Here is a 22,691-nt window from a genome sequence, read left to right as displayed (position 1 = left end):
GTCCAAACTCTTTCCTTGGCTAATAAAATATACAAGACTGAAACGCTCTGCACTGGGTAACTGCACTGGTGCCAACTTATGACAATAACACTACTGGTGTTTTTTTGTTGTTTGTTTGTTTGTACACTGCCTGAGATTGTAAGTCGTAATGCAACCATCACACATTGTCCCAACGCAGCTTTAGGGAAATGTAGGTCTAAATTTGGTCTAGACCAAGGGTGATGGTGGCGAAGGCCAACTCAGCACTAAAAACTCAGCTCCTCAATCCCGTTTACAGACTTTGGCAGAGATCCTTGTCCAGAGAGACGTGCAGAAGTGTTTTGTAGATTCTATCAACCATAGATCCCCACGCTAACATAAATTGGTAAGCGGCCACAACCCTGGATAAAGTGACAGAGAAGACAGTAACGGCCGTTTTGTTTTTGTTAGTGCATATTTAAGCACGCAGTGACTCACTGAAGGGCTTTGACGGTCTCAGAAGTACGGACAGCCAGGTGAAGTTCATTCCACCACCTGGGTACCAGCACAGAGAAGACTTGTGGTGCATGTTTTCTGTGTCTTGTGGAATGCTGGTTTGAGTTGTGTCACAGTAGAGGCTGGATGGCAGCATGGTGAAGGAAGGTGTTGATTAGTGCTTTATGGTAAGTGACAGCCGGTCCAGCTACGGCTTGGTAGACAAGCGTCTGTGTTTTAAATCTGATGTGAGCCGCTACAGTGAGCCAGCGGAGGGCACGCAACAAGGAGGTGGAAAACATGGCGTGCAGGCACATTCTAGATGAGATGTAGTTGCAGTGTGGCGGTGCAGAGGGAGGGGTGCTGGGAGGGAATTACAGTAATCCAATCCTGAGATGATTTCTCAAGAGCCTGAGTGGCTTCCATGGAGCAAAAGTCTCCTGATAGCCCATCCCCCACTTCTGGGCAAAACCAGACATTTTGATATGAAATTTAGGGTTAAAGAGTGGTACATGCATTCATATTGAGGATTATGGATATGGGAACATGCTAGCTAAGAAATACTATAACATCCATAATAGCCCCTTCGGATAATTAGAACTCCTGACCATTGTTACGGGATGAAGGTGTGGTACACGTCAGGATGATATTGTGATACTGACATTATTAAATCCAACACAGCTAAGGTTAACAAAATACGCAACAAACTTTCACCAAAACAAAACCACATGGTGGACATCACCATGGGAACCAGAATTAAAGCAAACACACTCAAATAAAGTCACATGGCGCTCAGCGGCATGGGAATTGCGACATAAGAGGGATAATGTGAGACAGCAGTGAGGTGTTTAAGAGGGTTGTCCATAAAAATATTTTGAAAAGTCATGCTATTCACTTCTGAAAAAATAACCCACAAACAGCAATGCTTTTCATATACACAGAAGTGAATGGCATGGATCATTGGGGGTGTGTTTTCATAAATATCTTATCCAATACAGTGGCGTCAAGTCAACGAAATTGTAACATCAGGTAATGACTTCTAATTCTTACTGTTCTATAGGTAAAACTAAGCTGAAGTCACCTGCGTAAATAATATGTTTCAACACCCCTGTGTAAGATAATGTTGACACAGTGCCCCTTTGTTTGGTCGTGATTTCACCAACATTCCTCTCCCGGAGCAGACAAGTTGCTATCTGTCTGGTTTTGGGGTCCCATTTTTTCCAAACTCCATACAGTAAAGATGTATTGTGATGGGAGTTTTTAAAGTGATTTCATATGATGATAAGTAATATTGGAGCCTACCAACTCTTCCGGCAGAATTTGGTAGACACATTTATCCAGAGCAGTTTAAATATTTGTCATTTTGAGAGCATCTGTGTTCCCTGGGAACTGAACCTATGAGCTTGGTGTCGTGAGCACTTTGAGAGTTCTTACAGTGCTACATGTTCGCAGTTTTTGTGCTCAGTATATTGTCCCAAACCCTGACTCCCACATTGGGACACCACAGATCCACACAAATCTGAACACCACTGCACCAGTGCCACCTGCAGTTACAAAGTGAATAAAAAATCATAAACAAATAAATCCACACCTCCATATACATGTCTTTTTTGATATGAGAACACACGTTCCTATATCCAGTTTTTTTAAATCATCTGTGGCATGCTGAACAGGTACCATGCACTGACGATAGTCACCTCCACTTGACTCTGACATCAAGCAGTCATGTTCTTGTTGGATTCAGGAAGTGTCAGATGAGACTTGTTGCCAAATTTTCTTGTTTGTTTAAAATGCTGTGGTAATGCTTGGTATTTTCCAAGCATGCGGACCTTCGTGTGTCTTCGCTCACATGTACAAAGCTCCAGCGAACCTTTGGAAGATGTTGACAAACTTTATTGTTACGCCGACTCCGACAGGGTGAGGGTCAGCTCTGATACTTACAGTGCTCTAAACACACCAGCCAGGTTAAACAGTAACTTGTAGTTAGAGCATGAATGGCATGAGAAAAAAATTAAAAATAAATAAAAAATAAAAATAATAAATAAAAATTTTTTAAAAAAAGACAACAAAACTGAAATTCACTTTTTGGTTCAAAAAATATATATTTTTGTGTTATTGCTGTCTAGTTTCTGCACAAGTGAGGGATGTAACGCAAATGTTTTACAATTTTTCAGAGTCCCTAAATTAAAAACTACATTTACAGTGGACTCAGTTTTGTTTTGAAATCCAACATTTTAGTATTTCTTATACATTCACTACACACATAATTCAAACCATTTAATTATTGAAAACAACATTTATGTGGACAGAGGTTGTAAACCAGCTGTTGTCATGCACAGCTGGTGTTAGTCACCCTCCGACTGTGCTGAGTGGCTGACCACAGGACTGACCGCATGGATTTTTTGGGGTGTCTGAACACTCTCTACCCAGCAGTGCTATTGACCAGAGTGTAAACACACCAACACCACTACTGTGTCTGATACACTTTTAAATGATGGCTGACAAACTGTATGTGACACATAACAAGGGGCTTCAGCCTTCAACTGCACACATACAGGAGCGCATGATAACTCCCAGTGAGTCTAGCTGTATGGTAGATGTTTCTAACAAAACTGAAGGTGAGTGCAGCTTAACACCAGTTAATTTTGCATTATAAATCACATGTCCACTAGCGTGTGACAGGCTTGGTTTTTTCAATGTTATGGTCATTCTGGTACCCCACATCTGACACATGTGGCCATCTTGTGACTGAAAGAGTGTTTGAAACTTCCCCAGAGAGCGCAACACCCAGAGAGCACAACCTCCAACATCTTCTGCTTTCCTTCCAGACAAATAAATGCAACATCCTCTGACATCCCTAACTTCAACATGTTCATAACCAGTACGCACCCAGCTAGCTTGAACTTCAAACATTTTCTGAATCAGAAATTAACCAACAAAACAAACTGGAGGTATAACCACTAAAATGGTTCATGTTTGGTGTTGGCTTGGTAACAATTAGAACTTGAATCAAGGCTCTTTGAGAGGTAGGAAAGTTATACTTTTGGGTTCAGGTTTTCAGAATTGGGCAAACAGGATATATCACCACCTCTATATGTTTGTTCATATGATGATGTTCAATGCACTTGTAAGACTCTTGCACATCAATACTGCCAAGAAGGGAAGCCACAATGACTGGTAAGTTAATTAACATCGATTTTATTTGTAAAACTTTTTTGTTGTTTTTTGTTTTACTGATATATACTTTCACTGTATTTTTAGAGTTAGTTTCAGTTTTTTTAAATGAAAAAGAAAATAACAAGACAACATTTCATTAATATGGGTCTCATTTTGGCTATGAAAATAATATTGATTAAAAATTTGGATAAAAGAAGATATATATGATACTTAATTTGCAGTGACAAATACGCATGCCATGCAAAGGTTCACTACAAATGAAGTATCATATATATAGATTCCAGGTGAGTAACTGCAGTGCACTGTAGTAAGAGATGTAGATATTGAAAAAATTGTATTAAAGTATTAATGATTATTGGCTGCATTTATATAGCGCCTTTCTCAAACTCAAGGACGCTTAAATTTTCTTTGAAATAAACTAAGATTTTACTTTGTTTGCACAGCTGATGAAAAATCCCTGTCCAAAACATACTGTTGCTCTGGAGCTAGCTAGCTAGCTAGCTAGCTAGCTAGCTAGCTAGCTAGCTAGCTAGCTAGCTAGATAGATAGATAGATAGATAGATAGATAGATAGATAGATAGATAGATAGATAGATAGATAGATGGATGGATGGATGGATGGATGGATGGATAGATGGATGGATAGATAGATAGATAGATAGATAGATAGGTGTGAGAGAGCTGTAAATATGTTATTCCCATAACATCAAAAACATCAGGCCATATATATTTATGTACAAATGCTCCTGTACACATATACAACAATCATTTGCCCTGAATATCCTTTACAGAGACAAATAACAACAATATCACTTCAATTCTGTCTCATTCTCCTTTTACTGTAGATCCAAACACCTCTGTCAATCTGGTGAACTTCTCCGAGTTTTATGAAGAAGAATTTAACTACACTGACTTCCTGAACATCACCTACTTTGTGGTTGATGACAAAACAGTCCCGTGTCAGCCCCTGACCATATCCGGTGCCGTTAGTGTGGCTGTGTGCGTCTTCTACATTGTGGTCTTTCTGCAGGCCACCCTCGGGAACCTCACTGTCGTTCTGGTCATAGTGAATAACATCCGTGCCCTGTCGCCCTCCGACGTGTATCTGTTTCACCTGACCCTGGCTGACAGCCTTCTGGCGCTGGCACTGCCCTTCTACGCCACGGCTGTGGTGCGGGGCTGGCTGTTCGGGGACATCATGTGCAAGCTGCTCAGTGTGATGAAGGAAGCCAGCTTCTACACGAGCATCCTGTTTCTGGTCTGCATCAGTGTGGACCGCTACACGGTCATTGTCTGGGCCGTGGAGTCGCGGATGGCCCAACGTCTGCTGTGGAGCTGGCACATCAGCGCGGCTGTCTGGCTGCTGGGCGTCTTTCTCTCACTCCCCGCGCTCTATAATGAGGTCTTCGCCCTGTCCGGCTCGAGGACACCGATGTGCGCCGAACGCTTCCATCAGGAGCGCGCGGACGAGTTGCGCCTGGCGACCCGCGTCCTGCGCCACCTGCTGGGCTTCCTGCTGCCGCTGGGCATCATGACGGTGTGCTATGGCGTGACCGTAGCCAGGCTCTTGCGCACGCGGAGCTTCCGACGCCACAGGGCCATGCGGCTAATCGTGTTGGTGGTGTTGGCCTTTCTCCTCTGCTGGATGCCCTACCACGTGGTCACGGTGGTGGACACGCTGCTGAGGGCCAAGCTGATTCCGGAGAGCTGCAAGGTGCACAAGGCTTTGGACGTGGCCATATATGTCACCCAGAGCTTAGGTCTGCTGCACTGCTGCATCAACCCCGTGCTGTACGCGTTCGTGGGCGCGAAGTTCCGGACGAGGTTGTTCCAGCTGCTCCACAAGGCGGGAGTGTTAGCGGGCCGATCGGTGTCCGTGTCCAGTAGGTCGACCTCCCTGACTTCTGAGGCCACCTCCAACTTCCTTTGAGCACAAAGACTCTCGCGGTGCTGGACTCATCACCTTCGTTGAAATACAAATGAAGAACAAAACAACTAAGCATTAAATGTACATATTTAGTTATACGCTCCCCGTGTGCAAAGCTTTTTAAACGAATGAATTAAATTAGTTGTATTAAAAATAAATAAATAATATGTATATATATATATATATATATATATATATATATGAATACGCTGCTGTTTTTGTGTCTTATTGCCCCCTAGTGGCCAGTGATCGTTAAGTTTCTATTTTTCTCTTTTCTCAATGTACTCTACAAAATTGGGCTTTTGAAAGGAGAATTTTTAATGTCCCCACTCTTCATGTAAAAACAGCAGCAGCAATCAGGCCGTTGCCTTCCATGTAAAATTCTGTTAACACAACTGTGCAGATGTTTACACAGTTGACAGTTTGCGCACTACATTTGTGCTTTGCAGGATAGTAATGTTTAAATACGACGTCCAGCGCGTGTCAAAAATGAATTCCCAACAGATGTAAGTAATCAGTTTAAACTGGCGAGCAAATTCCGCTAAAAAAATTTTCTTGCAATGCCACCGATCTTCAAGTTCTTTGTCACTGTTGTGAAACTGCTAATCATATCTTGGCACATATGTGTGTACCATTGATTGCACACAACAGGAAGAATATGACAAAAAAAAAATTCTATTTTTTTACATTCTGAACGAGGTGCGCGTGGTAATTGCTCTAGTGCAAGCTGAGTGTGCTCATTCGCCAATAGCACAGTGCGCGAGCTGGGTCCAGTGCACCTGAACGAGTCCTTCACGAAGCTCGTCCACACAGACGCCAACAGAATGGTGAGAGTTCGTACGGTTACCGAGACAATATGATCGAAAAAATCTTGATGTCCTTGATGACTGATAAATGACAAAAAAAAGAGAAGCAGTTGAAGAAAAGAAATTGAAGAAAGAAAAAAAAAAACCTGATGAGTGTGAAATAAATTTTAATAATATTTTAATTACATTGTAGGTTTTTGGTGGTGTATTTTATAGGTCTGTTGTTACACATTTAATAAATACATGTATCAGCAAAACATTTGTGCATGTATATTTAAAATAAATTAAAAATACACACATGCATGTAATTATTTGATATATGTATATATGTTTTATATATTTTCAGTGGTGTTAAAGTTATAGTTTTAGAGCAAAGTCATGAGAGGTCCTGAAGGTAATGAAGTGAGTTTGCAATGATCGGTGGCTGGTAGACGTGACGATGATCTTGAGATGAGCTTGAGATGAGCTTGAGATGAGCTTGAGCATGCCAATGTTACTATGGTCTCCTGTTCTTTATGATGCTTATGCTGCTTACTGTTATGCTTTTGCACTGGTGATGGCTTGTCTTCCTTTACAGTGGAACACATCAGATCTGAATGACAACGAAAGCTACATAGGTGAGGACTTCTCACCCTGTCACATGGTATCTGGCAAAGACAGCACCGGTGTGGCAGTGGTCTACCTGGTTGTGTTCTTCCTGGGTCTGCTGGGGAACAGCGTGGTGATCTACGTGGTGTGCCTGATGGAGAACCGCCGGACGTCCACCGACATCTTCCTGATGCACCTGGCTGTGGCCGACCTGCTCTTCTCGCTCACACTGCCGTTCTGGGCGGTCTACATCTACACCTCCAGCTGGGTGTTCGGCACCCACCTGTGCAAGCTGCTCTCCGGCGTGCAGGAGGCCAGCTTCTACGGCTCCGTCTTCCTGCTGGCCTGCATCAGCATCGACCGCTACATGGCCATCGTCAAGGCGACGCAGTTCGTCTGCAGCCAACGGCGGGTGGTGCGTCTGGTGTGCGGCGCGGTGTGGCTGGGTGCATGCGTGCTGGCGATGCCCGTCGTGGTGAAGCGGGAGGCGCTGTTGATGACCGGCTACGACATCATAGTGTGCTACGAGAACGTGACGGCGGAGGCGGTCGAGGCATGGCGCGTGAGCCTACGTGTGCTGCGTCACACGCTGGGCTTCTTCCTCCCCCTCACTGTCATGCTCTTCTGCTACAGCTGGACAGTAGGAACCCTCTTCCACTCACGCAACAGCCAGAAGCACAAGGCCATGCGGGTTATCCTGTGTGTGGTACTGGCGTTCCTCTTCTGCTGGCTGCCCAATAACATCACCAACTTCATTGACACACTGATGCGTAGTCAGATGATCCAGAACACATGCAACTTCCAGACTCAGATGGAGGAGGCCCTGCAGGTCACTGAGGCGTTGGCCTTCACCCACTGCGCCATAAACCCCATACTCTATGCCTTCATCGGCAAGAAGTTCCGCAACCACTTCCTGATGTCCCTGGTCAAGAGGGGTCTGGTGAGCAGAATGGTTCTCTCCAGGTACGGGCTGGGCTCCCCCAGCAGCTCGGGAAACTCACGAATGACATCTATCACACTGTAGATGCACAGGGACAAAGCTCACAGACACGGCAGGCACAGCAAGCCTGGACGCAGGGGAGTGTGTATTGACATTAAAAAAAACAACAAAAACTGCAGTTTAATTTTCGTCAGTTGTAAGTTGCCCTTTCGTTACATTTTTCTTTCATTGTTTTTTTTTATTTTATATTCCCAGTCATTTATGGTCATGATTTTGGATCAGCTCATTCGTTTATGAAATAAAATCTGCTAAATAAAATAAACATGTAATTCTGCTCATTCATGCAGATATTAAATCTTCATTTTTAATCATACCTGGACTACACAATCAATGTACAAAAAACTTTGTCAAAGAATGATCTATAAAAACAACCTTATCCTGTTTATAAAGGATGGTTCTGTGGTTCTGAGTTCAGACTTTGTGGGCTGTGTTAACACTGAGCTACAAAATAAAATGTTATTACAGAATGTTATTACAAAACTTCATGTTATTACAGAAACTGTTAGGTTTCTATAATATATGTGTCTATAATAACGTAAATAAAATAAACATGTAATTCTGCTTATTCATGCAGATTTTAAGTCTTCATTTTTAATCATACCGAGACTACACAAACAATGTACAAAAAAAAAACTTTATCAGTGAATGATCTATAAAAACAACCTTATCCTGTTTGAAAGGATGGTTCTGTGGTTCTGAGTTTATACCTGTGTTAACACTGAGCTACCATGCACCCCCCCCCCCCCCCCCCCACACACACACACACACAGACAGGGTTTACAGAGTACTCAGGATTCTATCCTAAATGAACTACCCTCTTTCTGAAATATCTTAGTACTTCTAGGTAGGTCTGCTGCGTGAAGTTCCCTGGTCTCTCCAGGGACAGGTTGGGTGTGTTTGTAACAAAATAGAAGTAACAGATGCCTATTTTTGGAAAACATGGATTGTGAATTTTTTTAAGGGGCTAAGACAAAAACCTGGGGCAGATTAAAACTGGCCTGAGGTGTCCCCCCTAAAGCCCACATATTCAGAAATAAAACAAACAAACAAGACCAAAAAAAAACCCCAAACATATCTGTGCCCAATCAACTATACATTTGGTTTATACATTTTAGAAACATTGTTTTATACCTCTCCTCTAATTACAGAATACAATCTTTAAGGAATACCCTCACTGTCTGCTCTATAAAGATTTTAAAATCAGCACAATCACAGTCAGTCCCCTTGTGAACCACAAGGCAACAGTGATTTATGAATAATTACAATTAATTAACTATAATTAATGTCACATTTAACCGCTCTGTCACTTAAAATTCAAACGTCCAATCCAAAAAATAATCCAATCTAAACATCCAAGGACCACCGGGTTCACGCAGAGACTAATTCATACACTCGTGCTCCACCTCAGTCGAAAGTACGTATTGCGTGGCGCATGAAGACCGTCGTTGCGTCATATGCCGTCGCGCGTGTACCGGGGCAAAAACCGGCGTTCTGTGTGGCGCGCGCTGGGTAACACGCGCAGCGACGGTAGCAGCAACCAAGCAACTGCTGTAGTTACACAGCGTCTCTACTGGGAAGGTACTTCTAATGTACGTTTTAATGGGCCGTAACGTTAACATTTTTACTACGTGTAACGATGCGACGTTAGCTAGCTTGCTAGATTAGTTTAGCCTCTGTTGGAAAGCTATAATAGCTAGCTAACGTTAGTTAGCACCCCATCTTGTTTTGGATGTGGACGTGATTTAGCTAGCTGGGCTAGCTAGCTCCATAACATTAGCGTTGTGCATTCATACACATGGATGTTGATTTAACTGAAGGGTGACCGGGTAAATGGCTGTGCGTTTGCTTTTTTAGTTAATCAGATGTACCTGATTCGTATTAGGCTTGTCCCGTTATTAGCAAACTAACTTGGTAAATAGGCAGCTAGCTATAAATATTTTTGGTTATCTAGCCTTTACCGTCTGATTTCGCGTATTTTTAAAAATATTTTCTTTGCGTAATGTTATTTTGTACTTATCCGATATCGCTGTTGACAGGGGTATCAAGTTAGGATACCTCACTAGGATACTTGATTCTAAATGCAATACCTGTTGCTTCTCGGGAATTAAATGATAGCCGGCACCCCGATGACCGCGGCGGCTCTAGATTTGTCTTTGCTTGCCGTCCTAACTAACTTAGCTAACCTAGCAGATGTAACTGAAATGTAAAACGAGGCTGCTTGACTGTCTATTAATAACACACGTTGCACTTGATCTAACATCCTGCAGCGTCCAGGATTCAGGCTGTCCGTTGTATCTTATCGAGGTTTGAACTACTCCACCTTCTGTAAACACGGGCGATGTGCCTGCGTGTTAATTTCCACATAGAAAATTATTCAGGAAGACGTGTGTGCGCCTTTCTGACACGCTGCCTCCTTTCTGTGTGCAGGATTTCATGTTGGCGATGATCACAATATTTAGGACCATATAAAAAGCAGACCACGACTGAATCCCTGTGAGCCAATATCGTGCAAAAATGAAGCGTCAGAAGTCTGTATTCCAGGTGTTCCAGCACAGTCTCAAGCCTTCAAGGAAAACGTTCATGTTCTTGTTCGTCATAACGTGGCTGGTGGTCACAATACATTCTGATGAGGATTACTACAAGTTACTGGGAATTTCAAGGGAAGCTAGCACCCGTGAGGTTCGGCAGGCCTTTAAGAAGCTTGCACTGACCATGCACCCGGACAAGAACCCAGTGAGTGCTCTGACATGCAGGCCTACCGTCTTTTCAACGCTGAGGCACCTTCCGAGTACCGAATCTCAATATCTTTACTTGACCAATATTGTCAGATACTGTCGGTTAATGTAAATATTGTCAACCTGAATTAACTATGAAAGTGAGGTTAAATGTCATTTGAGATCAGGTTAAAGACATCAATGTCAAACCACTGCTTCCTGTTTCAGTTAATTCCATCACCCCGTATACCTCCATAGTTGCCATGACACTTTTTTTTCTTTTTTTTTTTGTCCCTCTAGAATGATGAGACGGCCCACGAGAAGTTCCTGAAGATCAACCGTGCATATGAGGTGCTGAAGGATGAAGACCTGAGGAAGAAGTATGACAAGTATGGAGAAAAGGGTCTCCAGGACGACCAGCAGGGAGGCAGATATGAGAGCTGGAACTACTACAGATATGATTTCGGTAGCTATTTCCTGAGTCTCAGACGCTTTCCAGAAGCTGATAGGTTTTCAGGGTACTTTGTCTGTATAGATGTGTACAATTTATTAGCTTGAGTGATTGAACGGCTTCTGTTTTGCAGGCATTTATGACGATGATCCTGAAGTTATCACTCTAGACAGAGGGGACTTTGGTAAGTGAAGCGTTTGTCTCTAACAGATTGTGTTGGCAGCAGACGACACAGTGCCACACGTGTGTTGCATTGTGTTAGAGACCCTTTACTCCAGCTGCGTCATCTGCAAGTATCTGTTTGTTGGTTGGTTTGTTTTGCATGTGTATGTCTTTTTGGTACAGACGCAGCAGTCAATTCAGGAGAAGTCTGGTTCGTGAATTTCTATTATCCCCGGTGTTCCCACTGTCATGAGTTGGCCCCCACGGTGAGTCACCTGTTTTATTTCCTCAGAACTGCTGTGCTGTGCTGCTGCTGTGTGTGGTGGTTGTGGTTGTTGTGGTGTGTGTGTGTGTGTGTGTTTCAGTTAAGTTGAAGTTTTGCGTTATTGACATGACATTTTATATTTGAAATGTAGTGTGTAGGACATGCGTATAACAATTGAAAAAATGTTCATTATCAGATATTTCTATGTACTATCGGTGGTGGTTCTAGTGCATTTGAAATGGGAGGGCCAAGCTGGGGCCGTGTGTTCGCAAGAGAGAGGAAACACTCCTCATTTAGGAGGGGCGTGTGGGTGCCAAGCTTGTAGTCATGGCGGCATTGTCCCTCACTGGCCCCTCCCTGGAACTGCCACTGTGTACTAATAAAAATGACAAACATATAAAATGTCAAACATATAATTTATTTCTTTAAATATATTAAAGAAAGGAAAATGTTGGTTGTTAACTATTTCTGTGTAATAACTAAAGAAAGCCGACTTATCACGTCTAACGATGAACAATTTAAGCATTAGATTCTTGGAAATATAAATAGGATATCCAGTCTTGCAGAAAAATGATCCCAGTGTGTCATTGTTTGGTTTGTAATTTTTGCCCCTCCATGTAGTGGCGGGAGTTTGCTAAAGAGATGGACGGCGTGGTGCGCATCGGTGCGGTGAACTGTGGGGACAACAGCAGGCTGTGTCGCAGTAAAGGCGTCAGCAGCTACCCCAGTCTTCTCGTCTTCAGAGCCGGCGTGGTGAGCAGCACGCCTGCCGTGTGCCCTTTCAGCAGCGTCTTCTACAAAAAAACAATATTGTATAAATGTTATTTTATTAACAAGCTTGGTCCAGACATACAGTAGACTAAACGTTCAAATAGTCTCCGCTAAATGGGAAGTTTGTCTAAAATGGAGAGGTCCTGAGAAAAGTAAAATCTCTCTTCACAGCTTGTGTTTTGCTGTGCCAGTAACTCTGACGGTTTGAGCTCTACACCTGAATTCAAAGGCATTTGTTAATTTTGTGTGTCTGTGTCCAGAACCCAGAGAAGTACTACGGGGACAGGTCCAAGCGCAGCCTTACCCAGTTTGCAATGCAGTTTGTGACGAGCAAAGTGTCTGAGCTTTGGCAAGGTAGCATCGCAAACCCTCGTCATGCTGCATTCAGCCGTCGTAACTGCTGTCCATATATTAAAGTGTAAAAATACTCAATACCCTGTAGTTCTAGATTTTTTTTTTTACATTTTTGTTTTTTGAAGGAAATATTTTCACCGAGATTGAGCAGGCGTTCGCCTCCAGAGTTGGATGGCTCATAACCTTTTGTGCTGACACCGGAGGTAAGACCTCCCCTCAACTCAAGGAAAAAATTCTTACATTCTAGCTTTCTTAAGTTGCAAATTAACTTCTCAAGAATGTTCACAATAAGATATGCAGGCTGTTCAGTAAAAGTTTTTCATTGGATGTTTTTTTTGTTTGTTTGTTTGTTTGTTTTTTGTTTGTTTTTTACTTTACAACAGACTGCCTGGAGTCACAGACAAGACAGAAGCTTGCTGGAATGTTGGTAGGCCATATTTCCTTTGTGCTGTGATTATTCCTAATGGCACACCCTGCAAAAGCTTCCCACCACTCTGTAGTGGTCAGTGCAGTGACAGCTGCTGGAATGGAAGTGTTGTGCGTGTGTGTGATGTGTCTCTACAGGACGGGCTGGTGAAGGTAGGCTGGATTGACTGCACCATGCACACGGATTTGTGTGGAAGCTTTGACGTCACCTCCAGCACCACAGCCCTGTTCCCCCCCGACAGCTCACTCACCCAGGAGGGCAGCGTGCTGGTAACCTGTCCTTTCAGCTGGTCTGTCTGTCTGTTTGTTTTTTGTTGTTGTTATACTACAATGTTTACATTTTTGTTTACTATTAATTATATCACTCAGTGTAGTCTCATTTAGGCTTACAATGAAAACATCATGATGTTAAAAGTGTAATAACGTGTATTTGTGATATGTTTAGTCAGATCCTCAGGTAGGAATGTGGTTCTACCTTCTTTGAGTGTGGTTTTCTTTCTTTAGCTGCTAAGTGACTAGGGTTTTTGTCATGTAGTTTCTGAAGACACTGGATGCCAGAGAGATCTACCTACAGGTGTTGCAGCACATGCCTGATCTGGAGACTCTCACCAAGAACAGCTTTGAGGTAAGGGATGTCAGCGTGACTGGTTTTGTAGTTATTGATATAAACACTAGTGGGTATGTGTGGTATTGACTGTGAACATGAGTGGTTATGTGTAGTATTGATTATGCACCTGAGTGGGTATGTGTGGTAGCTAGTTTGTCTAATAACAGATACGTACATAAGTGATTGTGTAGTTATGGCTATGAAGACAAATGATTTTGTAGTAATGGATCTGTTTTGCTGGGAGTGTTGGTGTGGGTGGGTGCGTGCGTGGGTGGGTGCGTGCGTGCGTGGGTGGGTGCATGTGGGTGTGGGTGCATGGGTGTGTGCTGAAACTTGCCCACACACACACACACACACAGAGAGAGCAGAGCTCAGTGTTGCCTGTATTGTGTTTGAGTCTTCCATCCTCCAGGACACTGCAGTTCTGTTGCAGTAACTAAGTCCACTGATTGATTTTGATTGAACTGATTTCAGGACAAGTTGGCTCATCATCGCTGGCTGGTCAGTTTTGTATTTGGGGGGAACAGCGCCGCTGTGCACGAGTACAAAAAGCTTGGTGCTCTCCTCCGAGATGCTCACATCCAGGTTCAGAGATGCCACATTTTCTAGTCCTTAGTTTCTGTGTGCCGTGATTTCCTACTGTATTCTATCTAACGTGCAGTTTCCCATATTCAGTGGTGTGCACCTCCCTGCTGTGTGTGCAGGTAGGGAAGGTGGACTGTCTGTCGGAGGCGCAGTTGTGTGCCTCTCTCTACATCCAGAAGCCCTGCGTGGCCGTCTTCAAAGGCCTTGGCATTCACGACTTTGAGATCCATCACGGTATTTTCACATAACCCTTTAATACACCAAACCTCACCTGCACTCACAGTGCGGTAGGTGACTCTGTTTCCTCATCATTAGAAAACACCGGTTTCCTTTTGGAAGCAATGTGTTCTTTTTACATTTTTGTTTGGTGTTGCACTGAAGTAAACTAAAGTCGTATCTGAAACTGCTAACGTTCACATGGTTGATGACGATTGGAAGATGATGGTGCCAGTCAGCATAGAGGCATGGCTGTCTACAGCGGTTGGCTCTGATTGGCATTTAGCTGGGCCCGTAAGCGTCTTTGTCTGCCCGTTCCCGCCCCCTCCTGCCCTCAGGTAAAGACGCGCTGTACAACATCGTGGCGTTTGCGAAGGAAAGTGTTAGCGCCCATGTCACAACCCTGCGGCCGGAGAACTTCCCCCGTGACGAGAAGGTGCCCTGGCTGGTCGATTTCTTTGCCCCTGTGAGTTCTACCACCCCAAAAGAAAACCGAACAACCCCCCCCCGATAAATGTTTCACTCCTTTATCTGTTTACTTACTAATTAACATTTATTTTTATGTGAATTAAACATAAATTTATGTTCATTTATGTTTATTTAATCATGAAGACACACACACATTTGCACAGCTAACATTTTGTGTGTGTGTGTGTGTGTGTGTGTACTTCAGTGGTGTCCCCCCTGTCGTGCTTTGCTTCCTGAGCTCAGGAAAGCCTCCATCCAGCTACACGGACAGATGAAGTTTGGCACTTTGGACTGTACCATACACCAGGGCCTCTGTAGCATGGTGAGTCCTACACACAGAGTCCTGTGGAGTTTCATGCTGTCTGACTGATGTTCATTTGATGGTGTGAAATTAAAAACAAACCATCATACAAATGCACATTGTAAGTGAGGATAAATTCCTGTTACCAGTCTGAGGGTCACTTTGCATTCTTATTCTGCATTTGAATATGCTACAAGCTGAAATAACTCCTTTTTAAAGAACCTTAATTGAACTGAACAGCACATCAGTTTTCAGTTTTTAATTTATAAACCGATATGTGGAAAAAATAGTTCTGTAAATATAAGTGAGTACTGGCACAAAAGTTTCTCCTCACTGGCAAATGTTTTCTCAATCTTTTAAATATCACAATAACCATCTCCTCGTTGGGAAGAGAGAATGTCTTCAGTTTGTTACACTTCAGTCCTCAGGCACCTCAGGGATTTCTCTGCCCCCTGTGGGGTAATGGTGGAACCCCCAGAGTTTTCTACCCAGCTTTGGAAGCCATCATATGAAAACTGTAGTGTTTACTTGGTCCATGCTTGTTTGCTCCTGTCAGGACACACTCCCCCAAAAATGTATTTGGATGTTGCTGGTGTTGAAAATAACGGGTTCCTGCTGTATTTTTTTTGGTATTTTGGTCTGATTTTAATGAAAAAAGTGACACTGGTTTGTCACAGCAGTTTTTTTTCCCCAAGCATAGTACTGTGTATAGTATGTATTTCAAACTTGTTATTACTGTTTGTTCAGTCTGCTGCTTGCTAATGAGAATTCTTTGGTCGTGATCAGAACCTGCTTGTAGCTGAGCAGATGCACAGCTGAAGTTTCCTGTTAAATTTCACTGTGCTGATTTAATACTGATAGCAGTGCAACTGACAACCATCTGAACAATTTTCTACAGGAAACTAGAGAGAATTCTGAAAACTGTGATGATGAAGGTGTTTTGAGAGAGTGTGTCACTACTGTTTTCAATCACAGAAGCAGACAATATAACAATAAATGACAAAATGCAAAAAATTATAAAAATGAAAACTATAGGTCTATAGAATGACCTTTCTGAGCATACAAATGGCTTAAATACAATTTTTACATTTTCCTAAAACAAAAATCTAACCTACACGAGTCACCCATCTTCCATCCTCGTGCCTCTTTTCTCTTTCAGTACAACATTAACGCGTACCCAACAACTGTCGTCTTCAACAAGTCCAGTGTTCATGAGTACGAGGGTCACCATTCCGCCGACGGCATCCTGGAGTTCGTACAGGTGAGCTGAGGTGTGTCCGTGTCGGATACGGACCCAACCCTTTGTCAGGTACAGAGCCGTCTCGTTCAGGCCTGGCTCCTCCCGGTGAGATGCGCTGTGTGCGGTTTTCTTTCACACACGTTCCTTTTCTGTCCCAGTGCAGCCCTTGCCTTACTGACAGCCACGTCTTGGCATCTGATTCATCTCAAAATAATCTGAAAATCTAGAAAGAAATAACAAGAAAATAATAATAAAATAAAGCAAATTATTAAAATGATGAGGGAAATTATAATCATTCAAATATTAAAATGAATTTAAAAAAATTAAATGAAATCCTAAAATATGAGAGGTGAAAGGTAAAAAAATTCCAATATTTAAAAAATAATACAGCATTTAAACATCCAATATTTAATAAATCCACATACCAGGATGGAAGACACTGAATGCAGTTGTGCTGTAGTGTCCTGCACTATAGTCAAAGTCAAAGCTAAATGTATTTCTAAAGCACTTTTTTACAACAGATTAAAAAGGCCAAAATCATTACAAAGCAGCTTTACGGGTGTCCGAGCCCCCCCGGTGAACAAGCCAAGGGTGACCGTGGCAAGCAAAAACTCCCTAAGAGAACGAGGGAGAAACCTCGAGAGGAACCAAGACTCAGCACTACTCTGGTCAACACCAGACCACAACAGAAACTGTTGTAAAGACAATAGAACATTTTGTCTATAAGGATTTATACCAATGTTTTATATTGGTATTAATCCTTATCAGTCTTCCTGCTCTGTTTCATCTCATGTGACATCAGAAGATCAAGCGGACCCTGACAGAACACCTTATGTCCCAGGGCGCCTCCAGATCTTTGTTCCTGCACTGCCCACTACAATCACGGTTACCTGACACAACCTGGGGCTAGTCCTCTTATGTAGTCTGTTTGTTTTACGTTTTATTTACTTGGCAGATTATTTTATTCAGAGGGACTTACAGTTTCAATCATGTTAGTATGTTTTGTTATTTTTTTAATTAATAATGATATAATAAAAAATAATGTATTTATGCTTGGTGAATCAGTGGTATCTCAGTGGTTAAGGTATTTCACTTGTAATCAGGAGGGTGCCAGTTCAGATCCCACAACTCCCAGGTTGCCACTGCTGGGCCCCTGATCAAAGCCCAAGTCTCCAACTGGTCATAAATTCTCACGTGCGTGTGGCACTCTTCTGCAGTATCAGTATCACTGAGGTTGAAATCATAATATTCGTTACCAATGATATATCGTTCACCCTTAATGGAGTCAAATTCAGTCTCTTGCTCACGAGCGCGCGATGGTGTGTATTGTAGGATCTGGCAAACCCGGTGGTGGTGACGCTGACCCCGGAGACGTTTCAGGAGCTGGTGAGGAGGAGGAAGCACGCAGAGACATGGGTGGTGGACTTCTACGCGCCGTGGTGCGGGCCGTGTCAGGCCCTGCTTCCCGAGTGGAGACGGCTCGCTCGGGTACCCCCACTACTGCCATGTGACTTCCATTAGCCGGTGGTGAACTGATCGGTGCTTATGGCAGGATATGGTCTGAGATAATATGCCATGTTCATACATACCTCTTATTCATAACAGACTGGCAAAGTGTCTATCTTAATTTTTAAAAAGTCTAATTTGTGTTTCTAAAAATGTAAAAATGCTTTTTCTTTTATTTTTTGTTTACTGAGATTGTGTGTGTGTGTGTGTGTGTGTGTGTGTGTGTGTGTACACACAGATGCTGAGTGGGCTGATAAACGTGGGTACGGTGGACTGTCAGAAGCACCATTCGTTCTGTCAGAGTGAGAGTGTACGCGCTTACCCAGAGATTCGCCTCTTCCCCCAGAACCGCCGAGACCAGTACCAGTATGACTGCTACTAGACACTTCACTGTCACTGCTCACACAGACGCCCTGACTTCACACAGCACTCTGACGGCCGTAGCGTTGCAGCCAGAAATGGGAGTTTCACAGCTGCGTTTTAATGGTTCATTATGGCAGTATTATGGTTTATTGTAGAATTTCACATCCTGTACTAAACCACACATACCAGTTCTCACACGCATACACTAACACTAGATCACTGAGAGCGCCAATGAAAGCAGTTTACACATACACACTAATCTTTGGCTGTTTCACTCAACCGCAGAGACCATTCTGCACATTCACTACCACAGTATTACAACACTCACGTTGGCCCCTTTACACAATCCAGTAGTTTCTGCCTTTTTGCATTACACTGCTTGTCATAATGAGGCAAATGGACTCCGTCACCCCTATCAGTAAACACACTCCTCTAGTACGTTGAGGTGTCTTGTGCACCGTGACATGTCAACCCTAACAGGAGACACACTCCTCTAATATGCAGAGATGTCTCGTGTACCATAACATCTATAACGAGCTCCTTGTTCCTTTTTGTCCCACAGTGACTATAAAGGTTGGCACAGAGATGCCCACTCACTCAAGACATGGGCCCTCAGGTAAGCTCCAGAATGCTCGCTGCTACCCTGGTACTGCACGTTTTCAAGGCATCAGGTTCGAGCACACCTGATTTAGTTCTTCAGACTTACACCTGCTTTAAACAACGTTGCTAAGATGTCATTTCATTTCATTCAAATCAACTAAAAAAAACAGGTTTAGTGTCTATAGACACATTTGAGCAGGGTTGTAATTCCTGTTGGCCAAGACGGCTCCCGTAAAGTTTCAGCTGTCGCTTACTGTTGAGACGATTTATTTCTGTAAACGACAGTGTCTTCATCCAGCCTGGAACTGCTGCTGGATTTAAAACTGGTTGTGGTGCGAAACGGTTTAGTAATGTGTTAATGTTACTGTTAGCTGTAGCAGATTTGTGGCTCCAGTACAACAGAAACACATCTCCGCCAAGTTGGGGTATTGGGGACATTTAGTAAACTTGATTTCGGTCAGGTTTTTTCTAGAAAAATAAGGAATACAATCTTGACCGTGACACTTGAAGACTAGCAACTCAAAACTGACCTGCTGTTTTCACAGCTACTTGCCCCGGGCATCTGTGGATCTGTCACCCGAAGATTTTAGAAGGAAGGTTCTGGAAGGCCAGGAGCACTGGGTGCTGGATTTCTACGCCCCATGGTGTGGCCCATGCCAGCATTTTGCCCCGGAGTTTGAGGTTCTCGCTCGGGTATGGCTATCTCTCCTACTTCCTGTCCGAGTCCAGCATCACTACAAAGTACAAACAAGTCTTGAGATTGAGGAAGCACCTGCATGGGAAGCCCCTGCACTGCATAGTTTAGTGGGTTTTCTTTCCCCCAGCTGTGATGCATTAACCCATAAAATGCCGAGAGCCTTCACAGAAACAGCTCCGCTGCTGGAGTTCTCTTTCCTGTCAAGAGGAATTGTTTATAAATGCAACAATTAGATTGATTTCGCAAATTGTCAGATGTGATTGTGTGTGTTCTGTGAATACAGTCCTCGTATTATGATTAAGAATCCTAATATTTGATTTTGCAATGTTCATGTTGTGATTATAAACTATATTTTACTCATTTCATGGTTTATTTTTTTAATAAAATCCTGGTAATGCAGCGATTTATTGCAACTTCTGCAGTTAGACAGATTTTTCCGAAGGGCTCCAGAGAGATTAGGGGGTTGGTTTTAAATAATCTGGAAGGCACCTAATGTAGAAACTAATCTGGAAAATGGTTTGTTGCATTTTTCATAAAATTAAAACCAATTAAAAAAAACCTTCACATGGAAGTTTAACCTGTAAGTCTAATGGAGCTCCAGTTAGCCATCTGATCAGCTACAGACTAGCGGTGGATCTAACCAATCAAAACTGCACATGCAAAGTGCTAATCTGTGCCTATAACTGAAGGTGTGAATAACTCACAAATGACACTTGAGAAGCAGACGTGTGAATTTTGGATTGCAAGTCAAAAATTAAAAAATAAATACATAAAGTGCCAGTTTGACAGTGATTTTGTGATTCCTTTCAACAGGAAGTCACCTGTACACGCGTGCTGTCAGACATGCACCAATCTGCCTTCCTGCGTATTTTCTCTGTTGCAGTAATGAGATTGGCCAAACTGACTTCACAGTTGCGTGTGCGTGTTCACATCCTGTCTCTGATCAGAGTGACTGTGCCTTCAGATGCTTCCCTATTTGCCCTGAACGCTATTTCTGACATCGTTTTTTATTTTTTAATCCAGTCCTTGCCCTACACACTCTGAGTTGGGTTGTTGCTGGATCTTATACATCTTGGTGGGCAGGTGTGGGACCACACAATGGAGTCCTCATGTTGCTAAATGTGATCTGCATCATCCATATCATATTGGGGGAGGGGGGGTTGTTCTCGTTTGTGCCTGTGGTAACAACCCAAAGAACACAGTGATGATTCATCATCAGAAACAGATGGAGAGGTCCTGATTAAACGGAAATAACGTATTAAAAAATATTACATTTCTTAATTTTGTTGGCTGGAGTTGGTGAGCAGTCATTGGTGTGGTATTTGGCTCAGGTGCATTAATGACGGTGGGTCGTGTGTTTCTCCACACCCACTGTGACTTCTGTCCTGTATGCAGGGTCCTCTCTGGTGTATGAGTGAGCATGCTCTAACGTGAGTGGACTGGGAGAGTGTTGATGGGAAAGTGGCGGTCTGGACTGGTGTGTTATGAATGCGTTTTTCATAACCTGCAGATGCTAAAGGGGACAGTGAGGGCAGGGAAGGTGGACTGTCAGGCGCACTACCAGACATGTCAGAGTGCGGGAATCACAGCCTACCCCACGGTCCGCTTCTACCCCTACCTCGGCACCACGCGGGTAAGTGCCACCCTGCCCCCCCCCCCCCACACACACACACACACGCACACCCACAGCCTTCTTACACTTATATACACACATTCCTGTTTTTCTCTGTCTCACTCACGCAGCGAGGACATGGAGGTGAGTATGTTGACAGCCGTGACTCTGCTGTCATCGCTGATGTCATCCACCAGAGACTGCAGCAGCTGGCTCAGCATACCAAATCCAAACTTAAGGTAATGGAGCAGGACATGTAGGGTTGAAACTGAACACGGCAGGCTGGAATAACCCCTGACACGCAGGAGGCCTTTCTGTTTGTTTACACTCACGGTGGCGGGATAACTTAATCCGGTGGCTGTGCTAAACACATCATTTAGCTATTGAGACTCCGTCTGGTTTGTTTTTGTGTTTCAGGATGAACTGTAAGACATTACTCGTTTTCAAATCTCATTCTTCACCGACTATTTTGGCCTGCGGGATACCGAGATGGGACGGACCGTGGTGTTGCGTGCACACACACACACCAATGTCAACCACTCTGGTGAGGCGAACGCTCTACCAGAAGAAAGCGAGTTTACCTCAGCCTTGTGTTCAAACGTGTCTGACAAGGAAGTCCAGACTCCAGCACTCCCAACTCCTCCAAACACCTCCAACGTGGCCGCTACCGATGCTACATCTGACCCTTCTTCTGACGAACAGCAGCGTCCCTCGTGCTAGCTGCGTCTTTTACCAATGCCAGATGTTTTCACAGTACTGCTGCCCTACACTTTTTTTTCCCCTTGAATATTTTTTACTTTTTTTCTCTTGAATATTTCTACTCTGTCCACTTCAGAGGGTGAGCATGTGATCGCTGCAGTTTTGAAGTGTTTTTGTTGTTCTGTGAGGATGCTGTTTGGAAGGACACCTGTTTTATGATGACTCGTTTCTCCTGCATTTTTAGAAAACACTAGAAATGTAACTCCCGTCGAGTGTCTGTGGTTATTACGTTTTGTCATTTTGCCTACGCCTGATGGTGAAGTAAAAACTTCCAAGGGTGTGTGGACTATTATTTTTTTACCTGATGAAAAGATTGTCGGACTATAACCTTGTAACCGCGTTCTGCAGGACTGGGAATGACAGGGGTCTGGAACCTTAGTGCTCTTGAACGGTTTCTTCTCTCTTATAGACGTCTTCTTTACACACACTCATGGACTGCTGTTTTGCACAGATATGTCATCTAAAATAAAATGGCTGTTTTTTTAATGGCATTTCCTCTGTTTCATTTGGGAAATTTCTTTTTGAATGGAGCAGTTCAATTAGCGTGTTGGTTATTCACGTTAGTACAACACAAAACCACTAGATGGCAGTAGTGGAATATCCACTCCTAGGATGCCTCATTTCATAGCTGAGGCTTTTTGTCA

The 22,691-nt window shown here is 43.3% G+C and overlaps 3 protein-coding genes across 4 annotated transcripts; all 3 read left to right on the top strand.

Moving 5' to 3' along the window:
• The first annotated feature begins 3,307 nt into the window (after positions 1–3,307).
• On the top strand, positions 3,308–5,698 carry LOC113585078 (C-X-C chemokine receptor type 2). Its single transcript, XM_027022386.2, has 2 exons — positions 3,308–3,630; positions 4,475–5,698. The coding sequence occupies exons 1-2, from the start codon at positions 3,624–3,626 to the stop codon at positions 5,557–5,559; spliced, it is 1,092 nt and encodes a 363-aa protein (XP_026878187.2). The 5' UTR covers positions 3,308–3,623; the 3' UTR covers positions 5,560–5,698.
• A 109-nt stretch (positions 5,699–5,807) lies between these two features.
• Positions 5,808–8,393, top strand: cxcr2 (chemokine (C-X-C motif) receptor 2). Its single transcript, XM_027022454.2, has 2 exons — positions 5,808–6,383; positions 6,940–8,393. Exons 1-2 carry the CDS (start codon positions 6,381–6,383, stop codon positions 7,972–7,974), a joined length of 1,038 nt encoding a protein of 345 aa, XP_026878255.2. The 5' UTR covers positions 5,808–6,380; the 3' UTR covers positions 7,975–8,393.
• A 1,019-nt stretch (positions 8,394–9,412) lies between these two features.
• dnajc10 (DnaJ (Hsp40) homolog, subfamily C, member 10) lies at positions 9,413–22,533 on the top strand. Of its 2 annotated transcripts, none has more exons than XM_027022434.2 (23): positions 9,413–9,528; positions 10,378–10,683; positions 10,965–11,130; positions 11,249–11,299; positions 11,461–11,543; positions 12,164–12,295; positions 12,574–12,667; positions 12,793–12,870; positions 13,051–13,094; positions 13,232–13,363; positions 13,629–13,718; positions 14,175–14,285; positions 14,405–14,519; positions 14,840–14,967; positions 15,175–15,291; positions 16,430–16,531; positions 17,843–17,998; positions 18,255–18,382; positions 18,942–18,995; positions 19,525–19,672; positions 21,187–21,309; positions 21,420–21,527; positions 21,706–22,533. In XM_027022434.2, exons 2-23 carry the CDS (start codon positions 10,465–10,467, stop codon positions 21,715–21,717), a joined length of 2,391 nt encoding a protein of 796 aa, XP_026878235.2. In that variant the 5' UTR covers positions 9,413–9,528; positions 10,378–10,464; the 3' UTR covers positions 21,718–22,533. The 2 variants fall into 2 exon arrangements, with proteins under 2 accessions (XP_026878235.2, XP_026878242.2); XM_027022441.2 differs by having other exon boundaries at positions 9,413–9,539.
• Positions 22,534–22,691: the final 158 nt, after the last annotated feature.

Source organism: Electrophorus electricus, chromosome 2 (assembly GCF_013358815.1).
Source record: "Electrophorus electricus isolate fEleEle1 chromosome 2, fEleEle1.pri, whole genome shotgun sequence".
NCBI lineage: Eukaryota > Metazoa > Chordata > Actinopteri > Gymnotiformes > Gymnotidae > Electrophorus > Electrophorus electricus.
The sequence above is the reverse complement of the archived record's forward strand: the minus strand, read 5'-3'. Positions and strand labels throughout refer to the sequence as shown.

Bases quoted from the DNA above. Each gene is read 5' to 3' on its own strand.
- dnajc10 (XM_027022434.2), top strand. From the start codon at position 10,465: ATGAAGCGTCAGAAGTCTGTATTCCAGGTGTTCCAGCACAGTCTCAAG. The intron at 11,544-12,163 runs GTGAGTCACCTG...CCCTCCATGTAG, and splicing joins GTCATGAGTTGGCCCCCACG to TGGCGGGAGTTTGCTAAAGA. The intron at 14,520-14,839 runs GTATTTTCACAT...TCCTGCCCTCAG, and splicing joins CGACTTTGAGATCCATCACG to GTAAAGACGCGCTGTACAAC.